This window comes from Oenanthe melanoleuca, chromosome 25 (assembly GCF_029582105.1).
Source record: "Oenanthe melanoleuca isolate GR-GAL-2019-014 chromosome 25, OMel1.0, whole genome shotgun sequence".
Lineage (NCBI taxonomy): Eukaryota > Metazoa > Chordata > Aves > Passeriformes > Muscicapidae > Oenanthe > Oenanthe melanoleuca.
In genome coordinates this window covers 832266-857098 of record NC_079358.1, presented here as the reverse complement: position 1 = coordinate 857098, position 24833 = coordinate 832266, and the positions used below count along the sequence as shown (strand labels likewise).

General features: G+C 62.6%; 2 protein-coding genes across 2 annotated transcripts; both read right to left on the bottom strand.

The window, feature by feature from the left end:
* Window positions 1-1673: 1673 nt before the first annotated feature.
* On the bottom strand, window positions 1674-12138 carry PEAR1 (platelet endothelial aggregation receptor 1). The gene is given in 23 exon segments (XM_056510747.1): window positions 1674-1915; window positions 2050-2238; window positions 2649-2708; window positions 2874-2985; window positions 3070-3092; window positions 3095-3178; window positions 3602-3817; window positions 3891-4019; window positions 4513-4641; window positions 4725-4871; window positions 4948-5050; window positions 5131-5294; window positions 5363-5483; window positions 5859-6033; window positions 7010-7222; window positions 8181-8317; window positions 8392-8506; window positions 8579-8825; window positions 9478-9570; window positions 9662-9762; window positions 10263-10367; window positions 10458-10550; window positions 12026-12138. Coding segments are annotated over 22 exon segments (2898 nt in total). The 5' UTR covers window position 10550; window positions 12026-12138; the 3' UTR covers window positions 1674-1772.
* Window positions 12139-15832: 3694 nt separating this feature from the next.
* NTRK1 (neurotrophic receptor tyrosine kinase 1) lies at window positions 15833-23875 on the bottom strand. The gene is made up of 17 exons (XM_056509915.1): window positions 23688-23875; window positions 22007-22081; window positions 21765-21836; window positions 21303-21371; window positions 20884-21038; window positions 20662-20810; window positions 20398-20524; window positions 19987-20316; window positions 19758-19775; window positions 19562-19620; window positions 19243-19345; window positions 18768-18914; window positions 18551-18681; window positions 18303-18475; window positions 16880-17120; window positions 16347-16505; window positions 15833-16257 (listed from the first exon to the last, which is right to left on the bottom strand). The coding sequence occupies exons 1-17, from the start codon at window positions 23873-23875 to the stop codon at window positions 16072-16074; spliced, it is 2382 nt and encodes a 793-aa protein (XP_056365890.1). The 3' UTR covers window positions 15833-16071.
* Window positions 23876-24833: the final 958 nt, after the last annotated feature.

Below are 24833 nucleotides of genomic sequence, written 5' to 3'. Positions count from 1 at the left end.
GAGGCACTCACATTTAATCTTTCAGTCTCCAGCCAGGTTGCCCAGCCCTGCTCTGTGCACAGAGCAGTAAAACAAATGCCTCACCCTGTGTGTGGATTGGGCTCTGGAACATTGGGTGAGAGAACCTGTTCTGGGACAACACCACCCCCCCGTGGCTCTGAGCCGGTTAAATCTCCTTCCCGGGAATTCTTCCAGGCTGATGATTGCCACACAGCGAACAGAAGGAAGAGATGTGATAGAAGAGAGCAACACCAATCCTTAGGAATATAAATCCCACTGACAACATCACTCCTGTTTGCATCAGCCATTTCCCCATCCTGTGAGCCCCAGAGTTACAACAGCAAGACAACCCATGGTTCAGGACTCCATCCACCAAACCAGTCCATGGGTTGCATTACCAAAACAATCCCAATGTTTGCTCTGCACTTTTGCTCACCTTGGCTTCTTTTATGGGAGTAGCAGCGCTGTGGACTGCACTGGTGGAGTTTAATATTCCACATATCCCTTGTTCCTTTAATCACAACATGCCTAACGCTGATGCATTCTGCAATGTCATCTTCACAGCCTGCTGAGCCACAGGTTTAATTCTCCATGAGCACATCCTGTCCTGTTACTCAGAGTGTGTACTTGCCAAGCTAAATTTCCCAGAGCCCATTGGTGCCTCATTATTGCACTTCTGGGAGATAAACCTGCTCCAAGCCTGAGGGCTAAAGTCATTCCGAAGGTAGAATCACAGACTCGTGGAATGGTTTGGGTTGGAAGGGACCTTAAAGCTCATCTCATGTCTGTCCTGCACGTGCACAATGGGCACTGCCACACTGAGTAGGACCCAAAAGCTTTTGGGTTCACACCCTGGAGGGAGCTGTGACCCCACAGTGCATTGGGACCCCACCAGTCTCCCCCTTCCTCCCACCATGGTGCCAGTGCCACATGTTCCCCTGGCACAGACACTCAGTGGGGACTCAACTCCACACTTGTGTTGGGTTGATGTGGCCAGAAATGTGGATTCTGTCCCCATCTGTTAAACCAGCTGGGGCAGTGACCCTGATCTCCTGGCACACATTATCTGCTCATGGGCCATCTTTAAACCAGCTGGGCAATCATCTTTATCTTTCCACAGCCCATCCTCCCTCCAGGAGATATCTCCTGTTAATGGCCAGTGAGTCCCAGGGCATGACTGATAAAATTCCATCATCCCACTGGGAGATGCTCCAGCCAGGGGAGGAGCCAAGCCTTTCCTACCCAGATAAAAACTGACATTTTGGACACCAAGGAACCTTCTTTCCACTGGATCCCAGAGGAAAACCAGACCTTTCCACATCATCCCTGGAGCTTCAGAGGAAACTGCACCTTCTCCAGGAGCACTGCTCCAGCTGAACCACATCTGCCACTGCAGGAGGATGCAGCCACCATTGAATGGGACTGTGCCAACACCCTGACTGACTGACGGGTGTCAGCTTGGATTCTGACTGTCAGGGTTGGGATTGTTCTTTGTAATACTGCATTTCTATTTTAATTTTCCTAGTAAAGAATTGTTATTCCTAATTCCCATATCTTTGCCTGGGAACCCCTTAATTTAAAAATTACAATAATTTGGAGGGAGGGGGGTTTACATTCTCCATTTCAAAGAGAAGCTTCTGCCTTTACCTGTCCTTCAAACCAGGACAACACTCCACACCAAAATCCCTTTATTCACCACTTGCAGAGCCCTGCTGAGGGGCAGCAGGTGTGCTCTAGTCCCTGCAGGATGCTCTGTCCCCTCTGTCTGTCCCTCAGCGGTCCTTCCTGCGCAGCGGAGGGGACGGCGGGTAGTGGCGGGCAGGGGGCACGTCGTAGTGACAGGGGATGTGGCTGTTCTTGGGGGAGTCGTAGTGGCTGGGGGGCTCTCTGTCAGGGGGGCCTTCAGGACAACTCTCTGTGGGGACAAGAGAAGGTTGCAAGTCATCACCAATGTCCCCCTGTCACACCAGGGTCATGTCCCTCCCCCCAGGGTTGGCACTGAGGTTGTGTCCCCCCTGCCCAGGGCCACCAGGGGACCCCCAGCCCTACCCTCTTGTGGTGGCTCCTCCAGGAGCCCAATCTCAGCGTAGGACATCTCCCTCTGGACAGGGGATTTCATCTCCATGTAGCTGCCCTCGTGGGCCTTGCTGATGGCAGGGGGCAGCTCCTTGATGGTGGCGTAGGGGTTCTCGCTGGCCAGGGAGCTGCTGCTGGCCCCCAGCCCCTCCCAGGGGTGCTCTGGGGGAGGGGGAATTGGGGATCCCCCCATGGCAGGGAGCACAGGGGAGAAGGAGCAGCTGTGTCTGGCTGTGTCTCAGGCAAGTCCCAGCCCCATCCCCACCCTAATCCAGTCCTATTCCAACCCATCCCAAACCACCCCTGCCTCTTCCCCATCCCAGCCCATTCCGGTCCCTTCCACACCCCAGACAATTCTGTCAGTTCCCCATCCCATCCCATCCCATCCCATCCCATCCCATCCCATCCTATCCCATCCCAATCCCATCCCAATCCCATCCCAATTCCATCCCCAACCCTTTTCCCACACCTGCCCCAGGCTCACATTCTCTCTTCCCCATCCCTATCCCTTCCCCACCCCATCTCCATCCTTTCCCCATACTCTGTCTCTCCCCTCTCCACCCCACTCCTACCTTTGCTCTCACACTTCCTCAGCCCATGGCTGTAGGTGTAGCTCCTGTCCACCTGCCTGCCTGTAAAGAGAGCAGCTTTGGGGTCCCCTCTGCTCCATCTTCCCCCCCAGCATGAAAGTTCTCCACCCATCCACCCCATCCCAGCCCCTTCCAGGGGATCCTGAGCAGAGAAGGGACTCAGGTGCCCACCCCACTCTGGATCCACACTGGAGCTGCCCTCCTTACCCCTGGGGCCCAGGGCAGGTGCCCCGAGGTGTTTCCAGTCAGGAGGCAGCGTGGCATTGCCTTCAGGGCTGTAAGGTCTCTCCATGCTGGGGAAGAGCTGGCTGCCAGGCACCTGGAGCCCAAAAAGGGGGTGGGTTGGCCTCAAAGGTCCTGGCAGAGGTGCCCCCATGCAGCATTGTGCTGTCCTGTGCTGTACCTTGAGGGAGCTGGCTCTGTCCGGGGGCCGGGGGCTGGCAGCGGGCACTGGGACAGGGTGTGGTAGCTGGGGTTGGAGTAGTAGTGTGCGTGGTGGTTTGGGGGTACATCTGCAGGGACAGCAGTCAGCCTGGGGCAGGAGGACCACCGGGGCTGGGGCCATCCCAGTGCCAGGCATACCCCATTCTCCATCCCATGCACATCCCATTCTCCATCCCATGCATATCCCATCCTCCATCCCCATCCCATCCATATCCCATTCTCCATCTCCATCCCATGCATATCCCATTCTCCATCCCATGCACATCCCATTCTCCATCCCATCCCATCCCATCCCATCCCATCCCATCCCATCCCATCCCATCCCATCCCATCCCATCCCATCCCATCCCATCCCATCCATATCCCATTCTCCATCCCCATCCCATGCATATCCCATTCTCCATCCCATCCCATGCACATCCCATTCCCCATCCCATGCACATCCCATTCCCCATCCCATGCACATCCCATCTCCAGCACCCCGAGCTGACCTGGCACCATGTAGTCAGAGGTGTCTGTCTGTCCTGCTCTGTAGGCCACAGCCAGGTGCTGCTGCTCCTTCCCCTTCTGCCAGTGGTGGTAGCACAGGGCTGTGACCACCACAGCCACCAGCAGCACCACCAGGGCCACCAGGCTCAGCACCATGCCCAGGGGGCTGTAGGCTGCAGGGGGGGCTGGCTCGATGGTGTAGGGCACGTCAGGATTGCCTGTGGGGTGGGGAGGAGTGTCAGCCCTCAGGGTGGGAGAGGAAACCCGGGGAGCCCCCGCTGTGCCACTCACCAGCCTCACAGTGGGGACCAGCCGTGCCTGGGACACAGGGACAGGTGCCATTGGTGGGGTCGCAGGTGGCGTTGTGGGGACAGTGGCAGAGCTGCTCACACTGGAGCCCAAAGGTCCCGGGGGCGCAGGCTGGGGACACAGCGGTGGCACTGAGCTGCATACAGGTTCCATCCAGCCACAGGGACCATGGAGAGCCACAGGGACCATGAAGTGCCACAGGGGCCTCTATGGCTCCATCCAGCCACAGGGACCATGGAGAGCCACAGGGGTCTCTATGGCTCCATCCAGCCACAGGAACCATGGAGAGCCACAGGGACCATGGAGAGCCACAGGAACCTCTATGGCTCCATTCAGCCACAGGGACCATGGAGAGCCACAGGAACCATGGAGGTCCACAGGGGCCTTATGGTTCCACTCAGCCACAGGGACCATAGAGGTCCACGGGGGGTCTCTATGGTTCCATTCAACCACAAGGACCACGGAGAGCCACAGGGGCTTCCATGGCTCTGTACTGCCCAGACCAGCACTGCACAGGAGTCACCCAGGTGGCCACGGGCAGTTCTCTCTCTCGCTCCCCCCAGACCCCCCCATCTGAATCGAGGGCACCTTGCCCCCCACTCACGCTGGGAGCAGCGGGGGCCCCTCCAGCCCGGGGTGCAGAGGCAGGAGCCGTTGGCGGGGTGGCAGGAGGAGCCGTTGGCGCAGGAGCAGCTCAGGGAGCAGCGTTTGCCGTAGCGGCCAGCGGGACAGGCTGGGGGGACAGCAACGAGCCTGGCCTCAGCTCAGGGCTTAAGGATCAGGCTGGGAGTTTTTTTTTTGGGGGTGTCCACTCACGGCGCTGGCAGGTGGGGCCGCGGAAGCCCGGGGTGCAGGTGCAGGATCCATCCTGGGGGGAGCAGGAGGCTCCGTTGCGGCAGGAGCAGGACATGAGGCAGCCCCGGCCCCAGGAGCCGTGGGGACAGCCCTGCTTGCACTGCGGCCCTGCAGGGACAGTGAGGGATGAAAGCCACGGCTGAGGGCACAGCGGGGTCCCCCCAAGGCCTGGTGTCCCCTTTACCTGTCCAGCCAGGCAGGCAGTGGCACTCTCCTGTCACCGGGTCACAGCCATCAGCGTGGGCGCAGGCACAGCGCTCCCCACAGCCCGCCCCAAACGTCCCGTTCTGCAGCATGGGGACAGTCAGAGCAGGGTGGTGGCACCAAACCCCAGTGCCAGAGCACCAGCACAGCCAGGGGGACTCACCAGGCAGGGCTGCAGGCAGTGGGGGCCCTGCCAGCCCGGGGGGCAGTGGCATGTCCCGCTCTGGGGGTCACAGGATGCCCCATGGGCACAGTCACAGCTCCGGTTGCAGCTGGGACCCCACGAACCAGCAGGACACGGCATTGAGCAGTCAGGTCCGTGCCAGCCTGTGGGATGAGGGGATAATGGGGTGGGTGTGGGGACAGGGACCCCCCAGACCCCAGGGTGCACCCACCTTCCTTGCAGAAGCAGGAGCCATCGAGTGGGGAGCAGGCCAGGGCGTGCTGGCAGGAGCAGCGCCCCGAGCAGTTCATGCCAAAGGTGTTGGGGGGACACAGCGAGGAGCAGTGCTCATCCTGGGGGTGGGGACCAAGAATTCAGGACAGACTGCCCAGGGCTGAGGTGTCTGGGGACCACCCACCTTCTCCTGGTGCTGCAGGGAAAGTGGACAACCCCAAAACTCCCATTCTCCCATAGGAACCCCAGGGTTGCCCAGATCCCCAAGCTGCCCCCTAAGGATGCTCCCATCCCCTCAAAGGATGCCCAGACCCTGAAACCACCCTCAGAGATCACCAGACCCCCAAACCATCCCTGAGGATGGCCAGGCTCCCAAGTTTCCCCCAGGGATGCTCAGACCCCAAGTTTGCCCATCCAGACACCTCCATCCCCCAAAACCATCCATCCCATATCCCTCCAGCACCACCCAGACCTGTCAACCCCAAGCCCCTCACCGTGTAGCCAGGGGGGCAGTGGCAGTGGCCAGTGGTCCCATCACAGACCCCCCCATGGAGGCAGAGGCAGCTCTGCAGGCAGCCAGGCCCGAAGTAGCCAGGGGGGCAGCTCTCATTGCAGTAGAGCCCAGCCCAGCCAGGGAGGCAAACACACTCCCCAAGCATGGGGTGGCAGCTGGGGGTGCACGCTCAGAACCCCAGTGCTCCCAGTGTGGGGCACTGGCTGTGCTGGGAAAGGGGCTTTGCAAACAGGGGAGCACAAAGCACCTGCCCCAGGTGGGGGTTGAATGCAGCCAATAGCTGGCTGGTGGGTGAGGGTGCAGGGGGACAGGGAGGTGGGGAAGGGAGGAGGATGAGATTGGTGCAGAGGGAGATGAGGATGGGAGGTGAGGATGATGGGAGAAGATAAGGATGGTGGAAAAGGCAAGGATGGTGGGAGGAGCTGGGTGGGAAGGGGGAACTGGGGTGGAATTGGGATGCTGGGGTGGAATTGGGGTGCCAGGATGGGATGGGGATGCTGGTGTGGAATTGGTGTGCCAGGATGGGGATGTTGGGGTGGAATTGGAGTGCCAGGATGGGATGGGGATATTGGGGAGGGACTGGGGAGCTGGAGTGGAATTGGGATGCCAGGACAGGATGGGGATGTTGGGGTGAGATGGGGGAAGCTGGGGTGGAATTTGGGGATGCTGGGGTGGAATTGGGGTGCTAGGGTGGGATGGGGATGTTGGAGAATTGTGGTGCCAGGGTGGGATGGGGATGCCAGGGCTGGATGGGGATGTTGGGGTGGAATTGGGGTGCCAGGATGGGATGGGGGTGTTGGGGTGGGGTGGGATGGGATGGGAGTGTTGGGGTGGAATTGAGGTGCCAGGATGGGATGGGGGTGTTGGGGTGGGGTGGGGATGTTGGAGAATTGGGGTGCCAGGGTAGGATAGGGGTGCCAGGATGGCATGGGGATGCCAGGGTGGAACTGGGGTGCTGGGATGGGATGAGGGTGTTGGGGTGGGATGGGGATGTTGGAGAATTGGGGTGCCAGGGTGGGATGGAGATGTTGGGGTGGGATGGGATGTGAATATTGGAGTGGAACTGGGGTGCCAGGGTGGGCTGGGGATGCTGGGGTGGGATAGGGATGCCAGGCTGGGCTGGGTTGGTACCTCTGGCTGTGCTGGGGGTGGCAGAGGCAGCGGCTCTGGCAGTGGAGGCCGTAGAGGCCGGGCAGGCAGTGCCTCTCCTCGCAGCGGCTGCCCTGGAAGCCAGCCTCGCACAGGCAGCCCCCATCCACGTGGAAGCACTGCCCCCCGTTGGCACAGTCACAGCTCTCCTGGCAGCCCTGCCCGTAGCGCCCCACTGGGCACCGCTCCTGGCACCTGCAGGGGGGCACAGGGTGACACAGCCCCACCGAGAGCTGAGCTGGCTCCTGGGATCCCCCCCAGCCCCAAGCTGAGGCCACCCAGCTCAGACTGGGGGAGCTGGGCGTGCCTGGCCTGCATGAAGACCTGGCTGTGGTGGCCTTGTCCCCATGTGCCACATCCCCCTGTCATCTGTGGCACCCCTGCACCCTGTCCCTGGATGCCCCCTCCCTGTCCAACCTCCATCTCCACCTGCTACCAGACAATGGAACCCCACTCCAAAGTTCCCACGTGTATCCCCATCCCCTTGGCCTTCCAATCCCCTGTATCCCCATCCCCTGTCCTTCCAATCCCCTGTACCCCCATCCCCCTGTCCTTCCAATCCCCTGTATCCCCATCCCCTTGGCCTTCCAATCCCCTGTATCCCCATCCCCTGGCCTTCCAATCCCCTGTATCCCCATCCCCTGGCCTTCCAATCCCCTGTATCCCCATCCCCTTGGCCTTCCAATCCCCTGTACCCCCATCCCCTGTCCTTCCAATCCCCTGAATCCCCATCCCCTGTCCTTCCAATCCCCTGAATCCCCATCCCCTGTCCTTCCAATCCCCTGTATCCCCATCCCCTGTCCTTCCAATCCCCTGTACCCCCATCCCCTGTCCTTCCAATCCTCTGTATCCCCATCCCCTGTCCTTCCAATCCCCTGTACCCCCATCCCCTTGGCCTTCCAATCCCCTGTACCCCCATCCCCTGTCCTTCCAATCCCCTGAATCCCCATCCCCTGTCCTTCCAATCCCCTGAATCCCCATCCCCTGTCCTTCCAATCCCCTGTATCCCCATCCCCTGTCCTTCCAATCCCCATTCCCCCAGTCCCTCATCCCCCTCATTCCCCTCCATATCTCCAGTCCCCCACAATCCAGGTCCCCCAGCCCCCCATCCCCATCTCCCTCTGCCCCAGCCCGTGCCCAGCTCCCCCCTCACTGCTCTCCAGTGAAGCCAGGGGCACAGTGGCACTGTCCCCCGTGGGGGTCACAGCTGCCCCCGTTGTGGCAGCGACACTCGCCCTGGCAGCCGGGCCCGAAGCGCCCGGGGGGGCACGGCACCGAGCAGATGTCCCCCTGCAAAGGAGCACCAGGGTGAGCAGGGGAAGTGAGGCAGAGCCCAGCCTGGGAGGGGGGCACAGCTCACCCACCATCCAGCCGTGCGGGCAGACGCAGGTGCTGCTGCTCGAGGGGTGGCAGATGCCCCCGTTCTGGCAGGGACAGGGCGTGGCACAGGACATCCCCTCAGGGCAGGGCACCTCGCAGCTGTGGGGGGAGAGGGGTGAGCAGAGGGGCTGGCAGAGGAGGGGGGGCACAGACTGAGGGGTCTTTACTCACAGGGGGCCGCTCAGCCCCTCTGGGCAGAGGCAGGCGCCAGTGGAGGCGTTGCAGGGAGCCTGGTGGTGGCAGGGGCAGGACAGGTGACAGCCCTGCCCGTAGGTGCCAGGTGGGCACGGCTGGTGGCACAGGGGGTCGGTGAAGCCAGGGGGACAGGAGCAGAGCCCGGTCAGGGGGTCACAAGGGGCCCCATGGTGGCACTGGCAGCGCTGTCCACAGTCTGGCCCCCACGAATGCTCGTCACACTCTGCAGGGGGAGACCAGTGGTACTTCCTATTCCATTCTGTCCCATTCCAATGTCATTGGCACCTCTCCATCCATCCCATCCCATCCCATCCCATCCCATCCCATCCCATCCCATCCCATCCCATCCCATCCCATCCCATCCCATCCCCATTCCCACTCCATCCCATCCCATCCCATCCCATCCCATCCCATCCCATCCCATCCCATCCCATCCCATCCCATCCCATCCCATCCCATCCCATCCCATCCCATCCCATCCCATCCCCATCCCTCCCCATTCCCATTCCCACTCCATCCCATCCCATCCCATCCCATCCCATCCCATCCCATCCCATCCCATCCCATCCCATCCCATCCCATCCCATCCCATCCCATCCCATCCCATCCCATCCCATCCCATCCCCATTCCCACTCCATCCCATCCCATCCCATCCCATCCCATCCCATCCCATCCCATCCCATCCCATCCCATCCCATCCCATCCCATCCCATCCCATCCCATCCCCATTCCCACTCCATCCCATCCCATCCCACCCCCATTAACCTCTCTGCTGTGCCACCCCGGCTGCCCAGCTCTCCCGGCAAACCCACCGCCCCTTTTCCCCCTGGCAGGGGCTGCCCAGCCCCAGCTGTGCCCAGCTCCCCTCCCTCACCGCTGGAGCAGCTGGGGCCGCGCCAGCCCGGCTCGCACTGGCACAGCTCGGGAGCCACGCAGCGCCCGTGGACACACTCGTGGCTGCAGTGAGCTGGGGGGGACACGGCCGAGCACTGAGCGTCCCCAGGGAGCTCTGGGGACACCCGTGTGGCGCACAGCCCCCCGGCCCCCGCCCCACTCACGGACACAGGAATCCCGGCTCTCGTAGTAGCCCTGGCAGCACTGGTAGCGCCGCCGGTAGTCGGTGCGGACGGCCTGCCGGTACTCGGTGCGGTACACGACCCTGCGCCACCACGGGGGGCAGTGACTGTCCTGTCCCTCGGCCTCGGGGACACCCTGCGCTGGGATAACCCCCCTCCAGCTCCCCATGGCCCTCGGCACGGCCCTGCTCCAGCCCCGCCAGCCTTGGGGCAACCCCCCTCCAGTCCCTCCCTCAGCCCTGGGCACAGCCCCTCTCCGGTCCCCTCAGTGTCCTTGTCACACCCTGGGGTGGGACAGTCCCCCTCTAGCCCCTCATAGCCTTGGGGACACCCTGGGGTGGGACTGTCCCTCCATGAGCCTGGGGACACCCTGGGGTGGGACATTCCCTCCTTTAGCCTGGGGACACCCTGGGGTGGGACAGTCCCTCCTTGAGCCTGGGGACACCCTGGGGTGGGACAGTCCCCCTCCAGCCCCTCATAGCCTTGGGGACACCCTGGGGTGGTACATGCCCCTCCAGCCCCCCACGGCCCTGGGGACACCCTGTGGTCCCCGAGGGGCTCTGGGGAGTTGGGGTGCTCCCACCTCTGCTGTGGGCAGGGCAGGGGGAGGCCCAGCCCCCCGGGACAGGGCTCGCTGGAGGACACGACGTGGGGTTTGGTGTACGACTCCTTCACTGGCGCCGTGAAGCTGCGGGTGGGGGGGAAATGTGGGGTGACTGCAGGTCCTGGGACACCCCACCGCTGTCACCATCCCCCTCCCCTGTCCCCCCAGCCCTACCTCTCCCAGTAGCTGCAGACATTGGGGTCTCCGGGCCGGAGGGCAGCCAGGAGCCCGGCGTGCACCGCCAGCACCGCGGCCCGCAGCAGCATCCTGCACGGAGAGAGCACAGCTTCACCCTGGGCCCCCGCACATTCCCGCTCCCCACCCACCGCCCCCGGCCCCAGCTCCAGCTCCCACCTCCCCGCGGGGCTGGCTCTGCATTCCTCCATCCTCAGAAACAGCCCCGCTGCTCCCCGAGCGCCAAGGGGAAACTGAGGCACGGCCGCTCAGCAGCCTCACCCCAGCATCCTGAGACACCCCGGGGCACATCAGGGCATCCCCCCGACCTGTCCTGCCAGACCCCATCCCAAAGGGGGGACCGGGGGTGCCAGGGTGCCGGGGCGCGGCTCGGCACGGCGCCTCCAGCCCTGGCACGGCGCCGCGTGGCCCCGCTTCAACCCGCCCTGTGTTTATTCCCACTTGTGTTTCCTGGATCCATCAACTTCTTGCTCAACCCAGAGAGGGTCCGGCTCTGCCGGGGCGGCTCTGGGAGCGCTGCCAGCCGGGGGCCAGGGCTGGGAGGGCTGGCGACCCCCCGAGCCCCCCGTGCCGGGCGGGCTGTTTACCGGGATGAGTGTTTGAGGGCAGGGCTGCCGTGTGCCAAGGAGGAAACAGAGGTTTCCTGGTCAGCACAGCTGGATTTAGCGGGGTTTCCTTGCTGCTCCAGCCACAGGACACCCCAAAGGTTCATCCTCCCCCTACACCAGAGCCCGCGCTGCGTTTTGGGGCCAGAGCATCCGGTGTTTTGGGTGGAAAAACTGTTAGTGGGAAAGTTTCCCCCCATTTCCCTTCAACTCCCGGCAGTGAGGAATTAATTGCTCATCCGCTGCCAAAATTCCCTCCCTTGGACACTGCTGAGGAGGGGGTAGAGCCAGGGGAACCCCAAGCTCTCCCCTGTGCCCCACTCATCCACAGCCTCAGCAATGTGGGGGGACCGGGGAGGGTCCCAGCATTGCCGGGAAAAAACAGGAACCACGGGGAGATGCTGGCAGGAAAAGCAAGGAGCCATCAGAACGTGCCGGCATGTCCCATCTGCTCCTCACTCTGGGGCTCAGCCGCGGGAAAGAGAAACCCCAAAACCCAGCGCTCCTCTCCCCACTGGTGTCCCTAAGAGCCCCCGGGTGGGATAAGCATCCCCCTGGTGATGGGGCAGAAAGGAGCTTGTGGGGTGAGTGCAGGGTGATTCCCTGCGGGGGACACGGGGCTGGGGCCGCCCCACAGCCGCTATCTCTGCCCCCGGCGCTTCCCCTGCCTCAGCCCGGGGTCTGACGCGTTTCCTCCGCAGGGATGGGGCTGGGTGAGGGCGAGGGGGGCGCGGGTGCAATGCAGGGACAGCGAAAAGGACGGGGGCAAAGTCAGGGTCAGCATTGGGGTCACCGCGGGGTGTCACAGCACCGCCCCACCGTCCCCTCACCCTGGAACCTGCAGCAAGCCCACCCGACAGCCCCCAGCAGGGGACGGTGCGACCCGTCCGAGGCAGCCCTGGCCCCGGGGTGTCCCCCCGGGCAGGGGACAGTGGCACTCACCTGGCGGGGCCGCGGTGACAGGCAGGGTCAGGGCGCGGCGGCCCCGACACGGGGCTGGCCTGGCCGGGATGGCGCAGCGCGGCCGTCGGAAGCGGAGGGAGGGCTGGAGCTGCTCTCAGGAAGTTTGGACGTGGAGTCAACTACGGAAAAGGCAAAAAAATAAAAAACCTTAATTATTTTTTTCTTTTTTTTTTTTTTCTTTTTTTTTTTTTTTTGTCTCTTCTGTCCAGAAACCAGCGGGTTTTGGCACAGCAGCAGTGCTCACACAGAGGGCTGCATGGGGAGGGGTCTGTGGGGACATCCTGGTGCTGCAGGGTGTCCCCTCCCCGAGGGCTCTGTGGCACCCGTGGGTGCAGAGCCTGACCTGAATTGTCCCACAGGGCTGGGACAAGAGAAGGGATTCCCTTGCCAAGGGGCAGGAGCTCTGTGGTGAGGGGATGTGGGACCAGGAAATGTGGGGACAGGCAGGGGCCACCCCAAAGGACTACCCAGCCCTTTCTTTGTTGGGTCACACTGGAGGGGACAGGGGTGGGATGGGATGGGATGGGATGGGTTGGGATGGGATGGGATGGGAATGAGTATGAGGGTGGGGATGGAGATGGGAATGGGAATGGGAATAGAGTAGGAATGGGAATAGGAATAGGAATAGGAATAGGAATAGGAATAGGAATAGGAATAGGAATAGGAATAGGAATAGGAATAGGAATAGGAATAGGAATAGAATGGGGGATGAGGACAGGGAGGAGGATGGTGATGGGATGGAAATAGGAATGAGAATGGGATGAAGATCAAGATGAGGATGGGAATGGGATGGAGATGGGGTTGGGGACAGGGACTAGAATGACGATGACATGGAGATGAGGATGGGGATGGGATGAAGATGAGGATGGGGATGCAGATGGGGTTAGTCACAGTGCTGGGGATGGGGTGATCCCCACAGTGTGCATGCCTGATGAGTTGGAGATGTTCCAGGAGATCACAGTGACCCAGAAGCTGGGACAGGGCTCCTTTGGGATGGTGTATGAGGGAGTGGCACTGGAGCTGCTGGCAGCAGAGCAGAGCTTGGGGCTGGTGCCCAACATCCCGGGCACAGCATTGTTCCTGCATCCCAGCATCCTGGGCACACATCATCCCTGCACCCCAACACTCCAGGCACAGCAGCCCTACATCCTGGGACTGCAGAAAGACATCCTCCCTGCATCCCAGGGACTCATCATTCCTGCATCCCCAAATCTCAGGTACCCACCCCCCCTGCATCCCGGGCACACAGGACCCCCAGGGCACATCCCAGGTACGAGTCACCCCTCCTCCCGGACATCCCACCACTGCAGGATCCCTGGCCATGTGCTCCCCTGCATCCCCGGATCTCTGGCCATACATCACCTCCATATCCTGGGGTCTCTGGCCTTGCATCACCCCCATATCCCCGGATTCTCAGCCATGCACCACCTCTGCATCCCTGGATCCAGACCACAATTATGGACTCCCGACCATATCCTCGCATCCCGAGATCCCCGTGTCACCGCGTGTCCCCCCGAGCCCGGGACCCCCGGCCAGCAGCTCAGCACCGCGGGCCCCCTTGCCCAGCTGCCCCCCACCCCCAGTACACATTAGCGGCCTCCCGAGGCGCCGTTAATTGCTCTGCTCGTTACAGGAACAGCTCTAATCACTCACAACGATTTTCACATCCCAGGGAGATTCAGCTGCCCGCCCCCCCTCCCCGTTCCTCTCCCTGGGTCTCCATTAGGATCAAGCCCACCCCGCAGCTGTGGCCACCAAAAACGGCGCTTCCCGGAGCAGGCGTGGGCAGCGGGGGCTTGGGGGTCCCGGTATAGCAAAGGATATTGGAGATGGGACAGGTTGGGGACATCCGGAGCTGAGGATCCGGTGGGGAAGTGACCTCCCCCCACCCCAACGCTTTTTAAGGTGTCCCCAGGGCGGTGGGGAAATATTGCTCGGGGACCCTCCAGTGGTACTTCAGTGCTGAGATGCCTTTGCAGCCCCCGCGGGACCCTTAGAGTCAAGAGAGGATGGAGACCCCCAAGTGCACTTAGGTGTGGTTGGGGCTGTGTAGAGCCCATCTCTCCGGCTGCATTCCCCTAAACATCCACCCCATAATGAGGGGAACCCCAAACACATGGCTGATCCTCTCAGAGGATCCCTTAGGAGCTTTCTGGGAGGCAGTGGGACCCTCTAAAGAGCAGAATCGAGCTCGGGACCCCCCATCCCTGATGGACCCGGGTTAGCAGGGCCAAGCCCCGGTGCCGCTGGGGCGGCAGCTCCGCCAGGGAGCGGAGCCGTTAATTACCTCATTGCCAGAGTCCATTACCGCTCCCCCCGGAGCGCTGAAATGGAGAAACTTGGGCAGCAGCGAGGGGGGCAAAAAATCGATGGCGGGGTGAACCTTAACTCTTCCCTGACCACTCTACGGGGGGAAACTGAGGCATAGCCACACCCACGAGGGAAATTGAGGCATTGCCACGAAGGAATCTGCAGGAAAGCCCACCCTGTTTGGGGAGGGGGTGTCACCACTACACGCGGTCTCTTTTGGGGCATTGGTCTGCGGCAATCTCCAGCGTGGGGCTGGAAAAGCTCAAGGTCGTAATCTAGTTCCTTCCTCAAATTAGATAAGAGGGAAAAAGGCCATAAATCAGCTTGGGCAGCGATTAGAGACCCCAAGGAAGCAGGTGGGGGGCTCTGCCAGCCAAGCTGAGCTCCAGCAGAGCAGGACCCTGCCCGTGCCAGCTCCCCATTTCCTGGGGCAGGACCCTCGGAAGAGATCCAGGGCCAGCAGGGTTTTGGGATGCATTAGAGCCTGGGAGCTGCAGGGTGCTGGCAATAGCTCCCATTTCCTCCAGCTGCCGTGCCACATCCAGCCCCTGGGCACAGCCAGGTGCCGTGCCAGCCCCAAGCCCCTCAGCACCTGCCACAGACCCCCTGACTGTCCCCACCTTGTCCCGTGCCTCAGTTTCCCCTGTGACCCCACTTTCCTCCTGCTTATCTTGGGTCACAGGGGGTAACAAAGGAGCTGCCAGGGCTCTGCCTGTGCTGCCTAATTATCCAGATGAAATCAATTCAGCTCCATTATGGTCAAATCCAGGTCTCAACCATTACCAAGGCGGCTGGAGAGCCCGAGGAAGGATGATGGAGTGGATGCTACAGGGCATGTGATAACCCCCTGGTTCCGATGACAGGACACAGGGAAGGGGGGATGTCGCTCTTTTGGGGGGATGGGTGTCGCCTTTGTGCTGCAAAGCCCCATCCTCCACCTGGAGCCCTTGGAGGCTCCCAGGGTGTGGCACAAGAATCCCTGGAGCGCTGCTCGAGGTGGTTCTCACGGCACAACCAAAACCCTTTCTGGGCTGGGGATGAGGACACCATCCCTGCACCTGGCCCTGGTCCCTGGGTACAAAACTCAGCCTCTCAGGCATGTGTGACCCCTGTACCCCAGATTCCTGGGCACACAGCATCCCTGGCACACATTGTCCTGGGATGCCTGGGACAGCACCTTCCCTCCAGCTCCTCTCCCCCACACAGGGCAGCTTACCTGATGTTAAAAGCCCCTCTTTTTCCCCAAAATCCCCCCATCCCACCTGCCCAGCTGACACCCTGGAGCACGCAGGGGCCAGTGCGGGGGAGATACAGTTTATTATTGACTGGTTTCACTGCAGAGTGGGCGAGCGTGGGGCATCCCAACTCCCCCAGGAGAGCTGAGCCCCCCCAGCTCCTGCACTGGCACGGACCCTGTGCTGGGGTCTCCCAGCTCTGCCCCCCTGAGCCAACCCACATCAGCCAAGAGCCTCCATCCTGGCACTGTGGGAATGCCAAGGAGCCAGACAGCAGGGCCACAAACTGGGGGCTACACCCCTGGGAGTCCTCCAGCCCAGCCCCCCAGCCCCCCCAGGAGTGGGCTGGCATTTTGCACTATAAGTAAGGTTTCAGGCTTCTCCTGCCTTGGGGCATCAGTCCAGGGCTGTGTGGGACGGCCCTGGGCAGCAGGGCGGGCAGGGGAACAGCAGGGAGCAGAGGGTGGGTGTGGTCCCCACTCAGCCCAGGATGTCCAGGTAGACAGGGGGTGTTTTGACGAGGGTCTGGAGGCGGCTGTGGATCTCCTTGATGGGCTGGCGCTGCTGGGGCTCCCGGTGCCAGCAGCTCTGCATGATGGCATAAACCTCGGAGGGACACGTGCGGGGCCGCTCCAGCTGCCGCCCCTGCGTGATGCACTCGATGGCCTGCAGGAGCAGGGATGGAGATGGGGTCCCCCGCTCTGGGCACCCCCGGGGGGGGCTCTTCCCATCCTCCTCCCCCTCTCCTTGCTCACCTCAGTGTTGGAGAGCTGGTACCAGGGTTGTTTCCCGTAGGTGAAGATCTCCCAGAGCACCACGCCGAAGCTCCAGATATCGCTCTCGGTGGTGAATTTACGGTACAGGATGCTCTCAGGAGGCATCCAGCGGATGGGCAGCATGGTCCTGCCCCCCACCTGCCCACAGCAGGGCTGTCAGCAAGGCAGGGACCCCCCTGTTTCCCTTCTCCCACCCCTGACCCCGCTAATAGAGGCCCAGGTTAGTTGTAAGTAAGATATTTTTTACTCTGAGGGTGGTGATGCCCTGGCACAGGTTGCCCAGAGAAGCTGTGGCTGCCCCATCCCTGGAGATATTCAAGGTCAGGATTTGGAGCAAGCAACCTGTTCTATTGGAAAGCATCCCTGCAGGTTGAGCTGGATGGTTTCCAGCCCAACTCATTCTGTGGTTAAATATGGACGGAGGAGGGTTGGGGAGGCAGCAGCCACGAGGAAAAATTGAGTGTGAGCTCCCAGCCCATCACAGAGCAGAGAGGAGAGAGGGAACAACTCACCCTGTAGTAGTCAGTGCTGTAGATGTCCCTGGACATGCCAAAATCCCCGATTTTCACCACCAGGTCGTGGCCCACCAGGCAGTTGCGGGTGGCCAGGTCGCGGTGCACGAAGTGGAGGGAGGCGAGGTAGACCATGCCCGAGGCGATCTGCGTGGCGATGTGCAGCATGTGGCCCAGGGCCAGCGGGCCCCGGGGCTGGCCAGGAGCCTGCTCCAGGATCTTGGCATCTGGGCCGTGGGACCTGCGGGGCAGAGGGGCTGCTTGGAGGGCAGGATGTGTGTGGGTAGGGGAAAGGGGTGAATCTAGAGAAAGGGGGAAGGTGCTGGTGTGTGTGAGGCACAGCACAATTACAACACGTGTGTGTCAGGCACAGCACAATTACAGCACGTGTGTGAGGCACAGCACAATTACAACACGTGTGTGTCAGGCACAGCACAATTACAACACGTGTGTCAGGCACAGCACAATTACAGCACGTGTGTGTCAGGCACAGCACAATTACAAGACGTGTGTGAGGCACAGCACAATTACAACACGTGTGTGTCAGGCACAGCACAATTACAGCACGTGTGTGTGAGGCACAGCACAATTACAGCACAGGGCAGGGAAGGGTGTGGATGCGTGTGTGTGCATGCACATGGGGCAAGAACACACACACACTGGAAGGCACACGAAGGAAAAGCATGGACACGTGTGCCAGGGAAGGGAGTGCACACACGTGCTCACATGTGTGTGTGCACACAGGGGAGGGCACACACACAAGGGCTGTCCCCCATGGAATAGAGAGTGTCAGGATGGAAAGCAGAGTGTCAGGGAGGAAGGCAGGATGTCAGGGCAGCGTGTCAGGATGGAAGGCAGAGTGTCAGGATGGAAAGCACCGTGTCAGGGGTGGAAGGCAGAGTGTCAGGGGTGGAAAGCACCGTGTCAGGGGTGGAAGGCAGAGTGTCAGGGTGGAACACAGCACGCCAGGGCGGGTGTGAAAGCAGCAGTATGTGTGAAGCGAGGCGTGCGAGCCCGGCCCGCGGCCAGCGCGGCTCCGCCCGCCCGCAGCCCCTCGGTGCCTTTGATGCCGAGCGCGGCTGACAGCCCGGCCGGGGCGGCCGCGGCCGGGGGCTGGGGGAGCTCTGCTCGGCAGAACCATTAATGCCAACTCCCATAACAATAATCATAAAAGCCACGTCTCAGAGCTCCTCGCGCGGCCACTAAAGCGATGCCTCTGGCAGCCCCCCCCGTCTAGCAGCAATACCTGGGGGGGCAATCGAAAAGTCTCTGCTTATTCCAGCTGATGGCCAATCTCTCTCTATTTAAGCCTCTCAGACAGCTAATCTAATCAATATTGCAAGGAGGGCTGCATTAGCAGGGAGCAGGCTGGCTGCTCTGATGGAGCAGCAGATGGGGGGCTCCTGTCCCCCCCCAGTCCCACCTGAGGAAGCGGTTGAGGTCGCCGTGTTTCATGTACTCGAAGACCATGATGAGGGGCTCGCCCTCGGTGCAGACCCCGTAGAACTTGACGATGTGCTCGTGCTGCAGCACCGTCAGCAGCTCGGCTTCGCGCTGGAAATCCAAGCGGGCGCTTTCTGTCACCTCCTTCAGCGCCTGCCGGGCGGGACACGGCATCAGCGACACCCCCACAGACCCCCTCACCCCCCCCCACGGTGTCCCCCTCCTCACCTTCACAGCCACCAGCATCTTCTCCTGCTCTGGGAGGAGGTTGTAGCACTCGGCCAAGAAAACCTTCCCGAAGGCGCCCTCGCCCAGCTCCCACTTCAGCACGATGTCCCTCCGCTGCACGTGGTGCACGCCTGGGGGGACCCCCACCCGTCAGTGCCCCCCAGCTCGGGTATGAGCATGGGGGGATGCTCGGGGACCACAGCCCCCCAGCCCTTACAAGCGTTGCAGAAATACTGGGGGTTCTCGATGAAGTTGCTCTTCAGCCCCTCCAGCTTGCTCTCGGCCGAGGAAAGGGGGCTGCTGCCCAGGTTCATGAAGTGCAGCGACATGGCCAGGTCATCCTCTTGGGCCAGCACTGCTGAGCCTTGTGGGGACAAGGACAAGGCCATCAGGGGGTCCCCCAGCTCCCCCCAGCCTGTGCAGCCAGTGCCAGGCTCTGCCGAGCAACCCCCTGCTCGTCCTGCCCCTGGGGGCCAGGCAGCCCGATCAAAACCATTTAGAGGCTGAATCCATTCCAGGAGTGAATTAGCAGCTGCTGCCCACGCTCCCGGGGGAGCCAGCACCCCTCCACGGGTGTCCCCCCACCCACAGTCCCTCTTCCCACACCTGTGACCCAACCCAGGCTGCCCCAGGGGGGTGGGGACCGGGCTGTCCCCGTGTCACATCGAGTCACCAGGCGGGGGGGGACTCACGGTTAATGCCGAACTTGGAGCGGCGCCCGCACTTGTTGAGCAGGATGAGCATGACAGAGAGGGAGAGGCAGGCGAACACAGCCAGCGCCACGGCCACCGAGACCTGGTGGCAGCCAGGACAGGGATCAGTCGAGGTCCCACCAGGTCCCCTCTCTCAGCCCGTGGGATGGGAGCAAACCCACGAGATGGTTTCCCCAGGGAAAATTGAGGCACTGACACTCTGTCCTTCATCCCCTCCATCCCACCTGGTGCTGGTTTTGCTGCCCCCAGGGATTTGTCCCACCCTCCTCCCGTCCCAGACTGCAGAGCATCTCCTCACCCCAAACGTGTGCTCATCTGTGGTCTCCACAGGCCCCTCCAGCGAGCTGTTCCTGGTGCCTGGGGCAGGGAGAAGGTGTAGGGTGAGTGTGGGGTCCCCATCCCCTGAAGAGGCCCTGGACACCCCAGGATCAGCCCTGGGGTGTGGGTGTAATGCCCAATTTAGGGGGGCTGGGGCAGCAATCCTGGCCACTCACCCACTGGAGACAGAGACACTAGGGCAGCCCAAAGGGAAAGAAAGCAGAAACACTCATTACTCTTTAGGTACCCCCATCCTTCCCCCTCTCATCTCCGGGGAAACTGAGGCACACCAAGGCTTGTACAGACAGCAGGCAGAGCCCAGTACAGCCCATTCTGCACAGCAGGTGTGACACAGCTCCTGCGTGAGACAGGAGAGAGCCCAGGCAGCCCCCAGCTGGCACCCACCGGGGATGGGCTCCTCAGGGCTGAAGCTGAAGGGGTTGTCCATGAAGCGGCCCTGGACGCTGCGGGAGGCCGAGCCCAGGGGGTTGCTGACCAGCAGGGTGTAGTTGCCATTGTTGACGTGGGTGGGACGGTTGAGCTGCAGGCAGCCGTGCAGGACGGTGGAGTTGTGCTCGATCTCCACGATGCGGGTGTGGATGTAGAGCCCCTCCACCAGGGCGGTGCCGTTGAAGAGCCAGTGGATGCTGGGGACGGGGTTGCCGTCCACGGAGAAGGGGATGCACCAGGAATGCTGGGCTATGGCTTGCTCCAGCAGCAGGATCACGGGGGGAACTGGGGACACAGAGCTGGGTGGGTTCCTGAGCCAGCCCCCCCCCACCCAGCCCCCACCCCAGCCCCTTCTGGGCTGCTCACAGGTGACATTGAGCATCACACTGTCCTCTGCCGGCCCCGCCTCGTTCTCTGCCCGGCACGTCACATCTTTGTGGTTGAGGTTGGAGGAGACGTTCTTGATCTCCAGCACGATCTCCCAGTCTGAGATCTGCAGGAAGCACCAGGCTGAGATGAGCAGATGACACCCCCCGAGCCTGCCCAGCTCCTGCATCCCCCCATGCCCACCCCACCAGTGAGAGGATGCTGGGGGGGTTCCTGGCCATACCCCAGGGAGGCTGAGCTTGCCTTGGTGACAACGAGCAGCTCGGGTGGCACCTTGGGGAGCAGCCAGTCTGCGGTGGCCGGTGGGTCGGCGCTGACGTGGCAGGTGAGGTTTGCACTGTCCCCTTGGCGCAGCGCCACCTCGGGGGGCTCGATGTGCACGGTCGGGAGGTCTGCAGGGGCAGGAGGGGTGAGCCACAGGGACAGGGGACAACCCAGGAGCCAAACCTGTCCCCAGGCACGTACCACAGGTGTGGAGAACCTGGCTGCCCAGGGGCACCAGCACGTTTCCTGTCCAGCACTCCAGAGATTGGTTCCCCAGTTCAGCTCGGCTGCTGTTCTGCCACAGCTGCAGCCAGCGGAGGCTGCAGGAGCAGTTGAAAGGATTTCCCACCAAGATGCTGAGAGGGAACAGAGAGGAGAACACAGGCTCAAGAGGGCCCCATGCATTTGTGTATGTCCCAGCAGTCGGCCAAAGCTGCATCTGTGTGCCCCTAGCTTTGTGTCACACATGCCCCATGTGCCACCCCTGTCCCTGTCCCCACACCCATGGGGACACATCTCCCCGTGTCCCCAACTCTGTCCCTGCCTCTGTGTCCCTCCAGGGGGACATGCCCAGTGGGAAACACTCTGCACCCACCTCCCCCCTCTCCCTCCTCACTCACAGCTCTTGCAGTGGCAGATGTTGGAAGGTTTTCCAGGAAAGGCTTTGCAGTGCATTGAAGGAGAGATTCCTGTTGGGACAAACCCCATCAGCCACCCCTTCCCACTCAAATTCCCACCCAGCAGCGCCCTGAGGGTCTGCCTGTGGCACGGGGCAGCACTGCTGTCACACGGTGACCAAGCAAAACCAGCTCTGCCAGGCGTGCCACCACCCTTCGGGCACCTCCCTGCACCCCAGGACAGGGGGCAGCTCCCGGGGGGGCTGCCAGCTCTCTGCACTCCCACCCAGATCGATGGTTTCCCACTCAGCCCAGCGTGGGAAAGGCTGATGTGCCCGTGGGCAGCAGGACACACCATCGATCCTGCCCGGGCGGGGGACCGGCCACCCTGCCCCGGGGCCGCGGGGACGGGGTGGGGCTGATCCCCGAACGCGGGGAGGGGGAAATGGGCAAGGGGAGACTCACACGTGGCTCAGCCTGGGGGTCTCCAGGAAGGCATCGGCAGAGATGTGCTGCAGCCCCGACCTGGAGATGGTGCTGGAAGGAGGGAAGGGCTGAGCACCTGCATCTCCGTTCTGGGAGCATCCCCCGTGACTCCTTGTAGCGGAGTGGGGGTCCCCCCTCCACCAGTCCTTCCCTCCCCCCCGTTTCCCTGTGCAGGGACCCCCCCATTTCCCTGTGCAGGGACCCCTCCCCGCGGCGCTCACAGGTTCCTGAGGTCCCGCAGCATCCTGGTGTCGGCTCGGGTCAAGGTCGTCAGCGCCTGCTGGTTCTCAATGATGCTGGAAGGCAAAGGGGGGGTCATGGCAGCAGCTCAGGACCCCCCAGGCCTGGGGCTGTTGGCAAAGCGTGGGGAGAGGGGAGTGAGAGGACACAGCTCCCACTCCCCAGGCTGTGCCCGCAGTACAGCCCAGAGCCGGGCATGGGGACAAGGATGAGCTGAGCTGAGCCAGCGTGCCTCAGTTTCCCCTGGGATGAGCTGGGAAGGACGGGGGATGGCAGCAGGTGATCCCGATGGTGCTGAGCCCCCGGTCAGTGCGAGCTGTGTGGGGTCAGGGCTCAGCCACCACTTGGAGTCCGTGGTCTCACCCACAGGATGAGTTTGCTGGGTCTCAGCGCCATTCACCCCTTGGGTCCCCACCTTTCCTCACACCCCATGGTGGCAGGTGTCACTGTCACTGTCCCCTCACCTTTTCTCCAGATGAAGAAAAGCCCTTTTGGGAGCAGGTGCAGGGTTTTTTTCCTGCCCCACCCCACAGGCTGCTCCTGTGAACCCCAAATCACAGCGGCTGGGTAACTGGGGTTCAGATCCACACCGAGGAGGTTTTGGTCCCGCTGACCCCGGTGGGGATGGGATAAGAGCAGCTGGGGCAGCGGGATGGCTGAGGGGGGGGGTCTCTCGGGGACCACCATCCCCACCACCACCCACCCCACCCCACCAGCCAGCGAACAAAGAGCTGGCAGCGCCTGTGGCGCAGCATCCCCTGGCACTTGGGGAAACTGAGGCACGGAGACACCACAGCCAGTCCCCAGCAATGCGGCACGGGCAGGGCTGTGGCGGGGGGAAACCCCAGGAATTGGGGCACTTTGGAATCCAGCAGCATCCCGTCCCCCCGACCCCCAGCACCCTCCTCATCTCTGCTCGTTCAGCCCTTGTCTCCCCACCGCACATCCTGGAGCAGGAGAAGCAGTGGGAACACAGTAGGTGCCCCAAACCAGCACATTTGGGGTGTGTCCCCCCAGCATGCCACCCCACAGGCCCCAGGGCACAGTGACAGCCCCAACAGGATGGGGATAAGCGGCTCCCCACAGCCCTGCCCAGCCCGGGGTGCCCGCTGCACCCTCAGCGTGTTGCCGTGGTTGGTATCGCCGCAGGAGGGGGAGAAGAGCTGCCCCCAGCCCCTGGGGGGGATGCCGCAGCCCCCCACCCCGTATTTGCAGCCCCAATACCTCCCACCAAGCAGGCACTCTCCCCACAGCGTCCCCAGCCCATCCAGTGGTCGCTGCTCCATCCCAGCCCCGAGCTCATCACCTCCATCCCCATCACCCCACTGCCCAGTCCCTCAGCTCTGCTGCCCCGCAGCCACATCTTCTCATCCCCCAGCCGCAGTCAGCACCAGCCCCATCACTCCCAGCCCTTCTGCCTGGTCCCCAAAATCACTCCCAACCTCATCATCTCCATCTCCGAGCTCTGTCACCGCCAGCTCCATCACTGCGTCCCTCACCCCGCTCCTCTGCCGGGTCCCTGAGCTCTGTCACCCCCAGCCCCATCCCCAAACTCCTTCACCCCCAGCTCCACCGCGCTGTCCCATCGCCCCCAGCCCCTCTGCCCGGTGTCTGAGCTCCATCACCCCGACCCCCGGCCTCACCTCCCCCAGCCCCACTCACACGTCGGTGAAGCTGCCGCTTCCCAGCAGCGGGGCCAGGCTGCCCAGGGTGTCGGGCTCCCGGCAGAGCAGGATCCCGGCCCGGGGGCAGCGGCAGGGCCGGGGGCAGGAACGGGCAGCGCCCGGGGCTGGCAGGGACAGGGGCAGGAGCAGCGCGGCCAGGCAGAGCCAGGCGGGCAGCGGCGGCATCGCGGGGCCGGTGCCAGCCCTGGACCCGGTGCCAGTCCCGGACCCGGTGCCAGTCCCGGACCCGGTGCCGCTGCTGCCAGGGCCGCCCTCCCTCGCACTTGCCCGGCAGCCCGAGCACGGGGCCGTGCGCTGTTTAAAAGCAATGCAGGGACCGGCCTCCCGGGAGGGGCCGGCGGCTCCCCCCGCCCCGGCACCGCCCCCGCCCCGGCCCGAGACCCCCCCCCGGCCGTGATTCGCCGGCACCGGGATGATTCCGAGCCGGGAGAGTGGGATTCCACACGCGGGTACCGGCCGCCGTGTCCGTCTGTGCCCTGCCCGTGCCTACCTGCACCCCCAGCCCTACCCAGAGGATTCATCCCACCACTGGAACCCCAAAATTCCTGGGGTGCACACACATGTACACACAGACACACACCCGGCTCCAGAATCTGGCTCAGAGCGAGCTGCAGTATTATTACCGAGCTTATTGCCATCCCGGGGGTCACCCCAAGCCCCCCAAATCTCGAGGCGTGCTGGGCTCTCCCGGCTCAGGCTCTTCCCCAGCACCCCGTTATGTTGGGGTGCAGAAAAACAAGGGGATGTTTGGTGGCACGGTGGCCTTGTCCCTGTCACCTCCGACCAGGACCCACCTCGTCCTCCTCCCCGAGGCGGGGAAGGACAGGACTGGTTCGGGCTCCCCATCCCCACCCGGATGCTGTTTGTCCCCGAGATTTCTCGGAAGCACGGAGTAAGCTCATCAGTGCACCGAGTTCAGCACGTTCTCAGCCCGCCCATGGCTCAGCTCCCGGCTCATCTCCACCCCCACGGGGCCACGGTTCCTTTGGGGTGACCTCCCGTGGGGCCCCCACTGGACACCCCAGCAGCCCCCACCCGGCAGAGCCGCCACATCCTCCTAAATTCCACTGCTTTGACGTTTTTCTCAAGAAACGCCTCCGGTTTGGGCACCGCAGGGCAAAGC